General features: G+C 62.4%; 1 protein-coding gene across 1 annotated transcript; it reads left to right on the top strand.

The window, feature by feature from the left end:
• Positions 1 to 65: 65 nt before the first annotated feature.
• On the top strand, positions 66 to 8,615 carry LOC115491955 (uncharacterized). Its single transcript, XM_072920209.1, has 4 exons — positions 66 to 1,033; positions 3,081 to 3,569; positions 4,056 to 5,712; positions 8,037 to 8,615. Exons 1-4 carry the CDS (start codon positions 917 to 919, stop codon positions 8,186 to 8,188), a joined length of 2,415 nt encoding a protein of 804 aa, XP_072776310.1. The 5' UTR covers positions 66 to 916; the 3' UTR covers positions 8,189 to 8,615.
• Positions 8,616 to 9,922: the final 1,307 nt, after the last annotated feature.

The following is a 9,922-nucleotide window of genomic DNA, read 5'->3' as shown; positions in this document are numbered from 1 at the left end:
GCCATTCCCATCTCTTTATTTGGGGCTTGGGGGGGGGGGTCCCCAAATCCCCTCCCAGTAAAAACCAGTTCCATCCCAGTATAAACCAGTTCTCTCCCAGTATAAACCAGTTCCATCCCAGTATAAACCAGTTCCCTCCCAGTATAAACCAGTTCCATCCCAGTATAAAACCAGTTCTCTCCCAGTTCCCTCCCAGTATAAACCAGTCCCCCCCAGTTTGGTTCCAGTCACTCCCAGTCCCTCCCAGTTCTCCCAGTTTGATCCCAGTTTGGTCCCAGTTTGATCCCAGTTTGGTCCCAGTTCCCCCCAGTCCATGGCCAGTTGATCCCAGTCCCTCCCAGTTTGGTCCCAGTCCCTCCCAGTCCCCCCAGTTTGATCCCAGTTGCTCCCAGGCCCTCCCAGTTTGATCCCAGTTCGGTCTCAGTCTCTCCCAGTCCCTCCCAGTCCCCCCCAGTTTGGTCCCAATGTCTCCCAGTTGCTCCCAGTCCATTCCAGTTTGATCCCAGTCCATTCCAGTTTGATCCCAGTCCATACCAGTTTGGTCCCAGTTTGGTCCCAGCTCCTCCCAGTGCTCCCAGTTCCCCCCCCCATCCTTCCCAATCCCTCCCAGTTCCTCCCCAGTCCCTCCCAGTCCCTCCCAGTTTGCTCCCAGATTGGTCCCAGTCCATTCCCAGTTTGCTCCCAGTCCCTCCCAGTGCTCCCAGTCCATCCCAATCCCATCCCCAGTGGATTCCAGTTGCTCCCAGTCCATTCCCAGTTTGCTCCCAGTGCTCCCAGTTTGTTCCCAGTCCATTCCCAGTTCGCTCCCAGTCCCCCCCAGTTCGCTCCCAGTGCTCCCAGTTCCAGCCCATTTCCCCGCTCCCGGGGGTGGGGGAGGGGCGGCCCCGGCCCTTATCAGATTTTGGGGAATGCGCTGATGACGTCACAGCCCGGGGGGTCCCCCTGCCCCTCCCCCCTCCCAGTTCGCCCAGTCCGGCCGGGGCCGCTCCCAGTTCAGCAGCGCGGCCGGACTGGGAGCGGACTGGGAATGGAGGTGAGGGGGGGGGGGACCCCAAATCGGGGTGGGGGAGGGGCGGGACCCCGAAATTGGGGTGGGGGAGGGGCGGGACCCCGAAATTGGGGTGGAGGTACCGGGGGGGGGAGGGGCGGGGGGGAGGGACCCCAAAATTGCCGAAATTGGGGCGGGGGGAGGGGCAGGGGGGAGGGGCGGGGTCTCCCTCCCCCCCCCAAGAGCAGCGCCCCTCCCCCACTTATCTGAACCCCCCAGACCCCCCCTGACACCCCCAGACCCTCACGGACACCCCCTGACTCAATGGACCCCCACTCGGACACCCCCAGACCCATTTCCTCCCCATTTCTCCCCTTTTTGAGACCCCAGACCCAATTCCCACCAATTCCCCCCATTTCCCCCAATGTCACACCCCCAGACCAAATTTTCCCCCATTTCTCCCCTTTTTGAGACCCCCAGACCCAATTTCTCCCCATTCCCCCCATTATTCTGCCCCCAGACCCAATTTCTCCCCCATTCCGTCCAATTGCCCCCCATTATGACACCCCCAGACCCAATTTCCTTCCCATTTCCCCCCATTATGACATCCCCAGACTCAATTCCACACCAATTTCTCCCCGTTTTCTCCCATTATGACACCCCCAGACCCAATTTCTCCCCCATTCCATCCAATTTCCCCCCATTATGACACCCCCAGAACAAATTTCCTCCCATTCCTCCTCATTATGACACCCCCAGACCCAATTTCCTTCCCATTTCTCCCCATTTTGACACCCCCAGACCCAATTTCTCCCCACGCCTTCCAATTTCTCCCCACTTTGCCATCCCCAGACTCAGTTTCCCCCATTTTCTCCCACTTTGACACCCCCAGACCCAATTTCCTTCCCATTTCTCTCCATTATGACATCCTCAGACTCAATTCCACACCAATTTCTCCCCGTTTTCTCCCATTATGACACCCCCAGACCCAATTTCTCCCCCACGCCTTCCAATTTCTCCCCACTTTGACACCCCCAGACCAAATTTCCCCCCATTTCTCCTCATTATGACACCCCCAGACCCAATTTCTCCCCATTTCCCCTCATTTCTCCGCATTTTGACGCCCCCAGCCCCAATTTCTCCCCATTTCCCCTCATTTCTCCGCATTTTGACGCCCCCAGCCCCAATTTCCTTCCCATTTCCCCCCATTATGACATCCCCAGACTGAATTCCACACCAATTTCTCCCCGTTTTCTCCCATTGCGACACCCCCAGACCCAATTTCTCCGCATTTCCTCCCCAGTTATGCGCATTATGATACCCCCAGACCCAATTTCTCCCCATTTCCCCCCATTTCTCCTCATTATGACACCCCCAGACCCAATTTCCTTCCCACTTCTCCCCATTATGACATCCCCAGACTCAATTCCACACCAATTTCTCCACGTTTTCTCCCATTATGACACTCCCAGACCCAATTTCTCCGCATTTCCCCCCATTTCTCTGCATTTTGACGCCCCCAGACCCAATTTCCCCCCATTTCCTCCCCATTTATCTGCATTTTGACTCCCCCAGCCCCAATTTCCTTCCCATTTCCCCCCATTATGACATCCCCAGACTCAATTCCACACCAATTTCTCCCCGTTTTCTCCCATTACGACACCCCCAGACCCAATTTCCCCCCATTTCCTCCCCATTTATCCGCATTTTGACGCCCCCAGCTCCAATTTCTCCCCATTTCCCCCCATTTCTCCACATTTTGACGCCCCCAGACCCAATTTCCCCCCATTCCTCCTCATTATGACATCCCTAGACCCAATTCCACACCAATTTCTCCCATTATGACACCCCCAGACCCAATTTCTCCCCCACGCCTTCCAATTTCTCCCCACTTTGACACCCCCAGACCAAATTTCCCCCCATTTCTCCTCATTATGACACCCCCAGACCTAATTTCCCCCCATTTCCTCCCCAGTTATCCGCATTTTGACGCCCCCAGACCCAATTTCTCCCCATTTTCCCCCCATTTCTCTGCATTTTGATGCCCCCAGCCCCAATTTCTCCCCATCTCACCCCTCTTTTCCCCCCCCAGCCGCCCCCCACGCCCACCCCCGCTCCCCCTCGGGACGCGGCGCTGGCCGTGGCCGAGGTCGCGGTCCTGGCTCTGCTGCTGCTGCTGGCGCTGAGCAGCAACGCGCTGGTGCTGCTGGCGCTGCGGAGCCCCCCGCGAGCCCCCCGCGGGCCCGGGCAGCCCCCGGCCCGCCCGGCGCGGCCGCTCCGCCGCTACCTGCGGCACCTGAGCCTGGCGGACCTGGCGGCGGCCGCGGGGCTGGTGCTGCCGCAGCTGCTCTGGGACCTCACGGACCGGTTCCGGGGCCCCGACCCGCTCTGCCGCCTCACCAAGTACCTGCAGGGAGTGGCCATGTTCGCCTCGGCCTACGTGGCCGTGGCCATGGCTTGGGATCGCCACCGGGCCATCTGCCGCCCGCTGGGGACCGCCCCGGGGCGCGACCGCCGCCGGACTGCCCGCGGGTCCCGGGGCACGGAGTGCTGGGGGTGGGCAAGGGGACACAGGGACACTGCTGGGGACACTGGGGGGACTGGGGGCACTAGGGGGATTGGGGACACTGGGGGGACTGGGGACACTGGGGGGACTGGGGACACTGGGGGCACTGGGGACGTCAGGACAAGGGGACAGTGCTGGTGCTGGGGGTGGGGAAGGGGACAGAGGGACACTGGGGACACTGGGGGCACTGGGGACACTGGGGGGACTGGGGGGACTGGAGGGATTGGGGACATCAGGACAAGGCGACACTGCTGGTGCTGGGGGTGGGGAAGGGGACAGAGGGACACTGGAGGCACTGCTGGGGACACTGGGGACACTGGGGGCACTTGGGGAATTGGGGACACTGAGAGCACTGGGGACAATGGGGACACCAGGACAAGGCAACACTGCTGGTGCTGGGGCTGGGGGTGTGGGGACACTGCTGGGGACATTAGGGACACTAGGGGGACTGGGGGCACTGGGGGGACTGGGGACACTGGGGGGATTGGGGACACTGGGGAGACTGGGGACACTGGGATCACTGGGGGCACTAGGGGCACTAGGGGGATTGGGGACATCAGGACAAGGCGACACTGCTGGTGCTGGGGGTGGGGAAGGGGACAGAGGGACACTGGAGGCACTGCTGGGGACACTGGGGGCACCCTTGGGGACACTGGGGTGCAGGGATATTGGGACACCACTGGGGACATCCAGGGAGGGACAGTGGGACAAACTGGGGGGCATGGGGACACCACTGGGGACACCACTGGGGACACCAGAGTGTGGGGGCATTGGGACACCACTGGGGACAGCCGGGGAGGGACATGGAGACCAACGGGGTGCTGGGGGTGGCAGTGTGGGGACACTGGGGACACCGGGAGTGGCACAGGGGGACACTCGGGCTGCTGGGGGTGGGGACACAGGGACAGCGGCAGGGACAGGGTGCAGGGACGCCGGGACACGTGGGATGGCACCTGGGAACCGGCTGGGGCTTGGGGACACAGGGACAGCGGGGACAGCGAGGACAGCAGCGCTGCCACATCCCCTCTGTGCCCCCCAGGCCCCTGTGCCACCCCTGTGTCCCCAACCCTCCACGTCACCCCAGTGTCCCCAAGCCCCAATGTCACTCCAGTGTCCCACCGTGTGTCCCCAGTGCCACCAAGCCCCAATGTCACCTCAATGTCCCTTCCTGTCACCCCAGTGTCCCTCCATGTCACCCCAGTGTTCCCAAGCCCCAATGTCACTCCGGTGTCCCACCGTGTGTCCTCAGTGTCCCTCCATGTCACCCCAGTGTCCCCATCACCCCCCTTGTCACCCCAGACACCCACAAGGTCCCTGTCACAGGCCACCATGGGGGACTTTGGGGCCACCATGGGGGACTCTGGGGCCACCACGGGGGATTCTGGGGCCACCATGAGCAGGACCGGGGCCACCACGGGGGTGCCTCAGCCCCACCCAGCCGGCTCTGGGGCCACCATGGACGGGTCCTGGGCCACCACGGGGGACTCTGGGGCCACCACGGGGGTGCCTCAACGCCCCCCAGCCGGCGGCTCCGAGGCCACCGTGGCACTGTGCGGGGCCAGCGGGAGCTGGTGCGGGGTGGCCGCGGGCCGGGCTCGCTCAGGACTGGCCCGGGCTCGCTCAGGACTGGCCCGGGCCCGCTCAGGACTGGCCCGAGCCCGCTCAGGACTGGCCCGGGCTCGCTCAGGACTGGCCCGGGCTCGCTCAGGACTGTCCCGGGCCCGCTCAGGACTGTCCCGGGCCCGCTCAGGACTGTCCCGGGCTCGGCGGCGCTGGGACGCGCTGGCCACAGCCTGGGCCCTGGCTCTGCTCTTCGGGCTGCCCCAGGTGGGCATCTTCGGGCAGCGCGAGGTGGCCCCGGGCGAGAGCGACTGCTGGGCCACCTTCGCGCAGCCCTGGGGCGCCCGGGCCTATGTCACCTGGGTGGCGCTGGCCGTGCTGGTGGCCCCGGCCGTGCTGCTGGGGGTGCTGCTGGCGGCCGTGGCCCGCGCGCTCCGGGGGCCACCGCGGCTCCCCGGTGGCCACGGGGGCCTGGGGAGGGCCAGGGCCAAGAGCCACCGCATGGCCGTGGTGGTCCTGGGCGTGTTCGTGCTCTGCTGGACGCCCTTCTTCTGCGCCCAGCTCTGGGCAGTGTGGGACCCCCGGGCACCGCGGGAAGGTGAGAGGGGACAGGGGACACTGGGGACATTAGGGACACTGGGGACATTGGGGACACCAGGGGGACATGGGGGCACTGGGGACATGGGGACATTGAGGACATGGGGACATTGGAGACATTGGGGACATGGGGACATTGGGGACATTGGGGACCATTGGGACATGGGGGACACCAGGGGGACATGGGGACATCGGGGACATGGGGGACACCAGGGGGACATTGGGGACAATGGGGACATGGGGGACACCAGGGGGACATGGGGACATCAGGGACACTGGGGACACTGGGGACATTGGGGACATGGGGGACATTGGGGACATGGGGGACACCAGGGGGACATGGGGACATCGGGGACACTGGGGACATTGGGGACATTGGGGACATGGGGACATGGGGGACATGGGGGCCATTGGGAACATGGGGGACACCAGGGGGACATGGGGGACATGGGGACATTGGGGACATTGGGGACATTGGGGACACTGGGGACATGGGGGCCATTGGGGACACTGGGGACATGGGGGACACGGGGGACATTGGGGACATGGGGGCCATTGGGGACATTGGGGACATGGGGACATGGGGGCCATTGGGGCCATTGGGGACATGGGGGACACCAGGGGGACATGGGGGACATTGGGGACATGGGGGACATGGGGGACACCAGGAGGACATGGGGACATTGGGGACACTGGGGACATTGGGGGCATGGGGACATTGGGGACATGGGGGCCATTGGGGATATGGGGGACACCAGGGGGACATGAGGACATCAGGGACATTGGGGACAATGGGGACATGGGGACATTGGGGACATGGGGGACACCAGGGGGACATGGGGACATCGGGGACATCGGGGACATGGGGGACATGGGGACACTGGGGACATGGGGGCACTGGGAACATGGGGGACATGGGGGCCATTGGGGATATGGGGGACACCAGGGGGACATGGGGACATCGGGGACATGGGGGACATTGGGGACATGGGGGACACCAGGGGGACATGGGGACACTGGGGACATGGGGGCCATTGGGGACACTGGGGACACTGGGGACATTGGGGACATTGGGGACATTGGGGACAATGGGGACATTAGGGACATGGGGGCACTGGGGACATTGGGGATATGGGGGAAACCAGGGGGACATGGGGACATTGGGGACACTGGGGACATTGGGGACATTGGGGACATGGGGGCACTGGGGACATGGGGAACATGGGGATATTGGGGACATTGAGACATTGGGGACATCGGGGACTTTGGGACATTGGGGACATGGGGGACACCAGGGGGACATTGGGGACATTGGGGACATTGGGGACATGGGGATATTGGGGACAATGGGGACATTGGGGACACCAGGGGGACATGGGGACATGGGGACATTGGGGACATTGAGGACATTGGGGACACCAGGGGGACATGGGGACATCAGGGACATTGGGGACATTGGGGACATTGGGGACATGGGGACATTGGGGACATTGGGGACACTGGGGACATTGGGGACATTGGGGACATTGGGGACATTGGGGACAATGGGGACATTGGGGACATTTGGGACAATGGGGACATTGGGGACATTGGGGACACTGGGGATATTGGGGACAGCAGGGACATCAGGGGGACATTGGGGACATTGGGGACATTGGGGACATTGGGGACATCGGGACATTTGGGGACATTGGGGACATTGGGGACACCAGGGGGACATGAGGACATCAGGGACACTGGGGACACTGGGGACACTGGGGACATGGGGACATTGGGGACATTGGGGACACTGGGGATATTGGGGACAGCAGGGACATCAGGGGGACATTGGGGACACTGGGGACATGGGGACATTGGGGACATTGAGACATTGGGGACATCGGGGACTTTGGGGACATTGGGACATTTGGGATATTGGGGACAGCAGGGACATCAGGGGGACATTGGGGACGTTGGGGACATTGGGGACAGGGACATTGGGGACATTGGGGACATGGGGATGTGACGGGTGTGGGGATGGCACACGTGGGGGGTGGGAACAGGGAGAAGGTGACAGGGACACAACAATGGGGACATGAGGGGGACAGGGGGGTGACAGGTCTATGGGGGAGGTGACAGGACCATGGAAAGGTGACAGGGGAGGTGACAGAGCCATGGAGAGGTGACACAGCCATGGGGACACCAGCACAGGGGAGGGTGACCCCACCACGGCTCTGTCCGGGCACGATTGTCACCAAATATCCCCATCCCAGAGCCCGGGGCTGTCCCTGGGGCTGTCCCTAGGGCTGTCCCCAGCTGTCCCCAACTGTCCCCTGGTGTCCCCAGGGCCAGCGTTCACCATCCTGATGCTCCTGGCCAGCCTGACCAGCTGCACCAACCCCTGGATCTCGGCCGCCTTCAGCGCCAGCCTGGCCCGCGCCATGGCCCGGGTCCTGTGTCCCTGCCGTCACCGAGGGGACACTGGGGACAGTCGGTGACATTGGCGCCATGGCCCGGCTCCTGTGTCCCTGCCACCACCGAGGGGACACTGGAGACAGTCGGTGACATTGGCGCCATGGCCCGGCTCCTGTGTCCCTGCCACCACCGAGGGGACACTGGGGACAGTCGGTGACACAGCGCCATGGCCCGGCTCCTGTGTCCCTGCCGTCACCGAGGGGACATCGGGGACAGTCGGTGACACAGCGCCATGGCCCGGCTCCTGTGTCCCTGCCACCACCGTGCTGACACCGGGTGACATCGGTGTGACACGGTGGGGGTGACACCGTGAGGGTCATTCCAGTGTCACACGGGGTCACATGGGGTCACCCCGATGTCACACGGAGGTCACTCGGTGTCACCCAGGGTCACCGCGGGGGTGACACCAAATCCTGGGGGCTGTGGGGGCGGGGCCACACCAGGATTGTCACCTGGGGAGGGGGCGGGGCCAGGCCAGGAGTGTCACCGGGGGGGGCGGGGCCTGCCTGAAGGGGGCGGGGCTTGTCCGAGGGGGCGGGGCTTGTCCGAGGGGACACAAAGGGGGTGGGGCCTGCCCAAAAGGGGGTGGGGCCAAGCCCCCTGCTCGGGGGGAGGGGGATCAGCAATAAAGGAGATTTTACCCCAAAATTTCCAGGGTTCATTGAAGAGAAATCGAAAAGTTTGGGAGAAAATTAATTAATTAATTAATAATTAATAAACAATAATAAATGATAATAAATGATAAATGATAAATGATAAATAATAAATAATAAATAATAAATAATAAATAATAAATAATAAATAATAAATAATAAATAATAAATAACTATAATGAGTAATGAATAATAAATAATAAATAGAGGGAGAGGCAAAAATGGGAGAAATCAGACCAAAAATGGGTAAAGATCCCAAAAATCGAAAAAAAATCAGCCCAAAAAGGGGTCATAGCCCGCCTGGCACTTGTGGGGCACAGCCTGGGGCACTTATGGGGCAGAGCCACCCCTGGCTCCCAGTCCCCCCCAGTCCATCCCAGTTTGCTCCCAGTCCCTCCTAATGCTCCCAGTTTGATCCCAGTTCGATGCCAGTTCACACCCAGTCCCCCCCAGTTCCTCCCAGTTTGGTTCCAGTCCCTCCCAGTCCATTCCCTCTTCCCTCCCAGTGCTCCCAGTTTGGTCACCGTCCCTCTCGGTTTGGTCCCAGTTTGGCCCCAGTCTCTTCCAGTCCATCCCAGTTCACTCCCAGTCCCTCCCAGTGCTCCCAGTTCCAGCCCATTTCCCTGGTCCCTGGGGGGGGTGGGGGAGGGGCGGCCCCGGCCCTTATCGGATTTTGGGGAATGTGCTGATGACGTCACAGCCAAGGGGGTCCCCCTGCCCCTCCCCCCCTCCCAGTTTGGCCAGACTGGGCGGGGCCGCTCCCAGTTCAGCAGCGCGGCCGGACTGGGAATGGAGGTGTGAGGGGGGAGGGGCGGGGGGACCCCGAAATCGGGGTGGGGGAGGGAAGGGGTGGTGGTACCCCAAAATCGGGGTGGGGGAGGGGCAGGGGGACCCCAAAATTGGGATGATGGGAGGAGCAGGAGGGGAGGGACCCCAAAATGGCCAAAATTGGGGTAGGGGGAGGGGCAGGGGGGAGGGGCAGGGGGGAGGGGCAGGGTCTCAGTACCGGCACAATCCCCCCCCTCACCCTCCACCCTAAGAGCAGCGCCCTCCCCCAGCTCCGTTCCACCCCAGTGTCCCCAATGTCCCCATGTCCCCAATGTC

This window comes from Taeniopygia guttata, chromosome 31 (genome assembly GCF_048771995.1).
Source record: "Taeniopygia guttata chromosome 31, bTaeGut7.mat, whole genome shotgun sequence".
NCBI lineage: Eukaryota > Metazoa > Chordata > Aves > Passeriformes > Estrildidae > Taeniopygia > Taeniopygia guttata.
The sequence above is the reverse complement of the archived record's forward strand: the minus strand, read 5'-3'. Positions and strand labels throughout refer to the sequence as shown.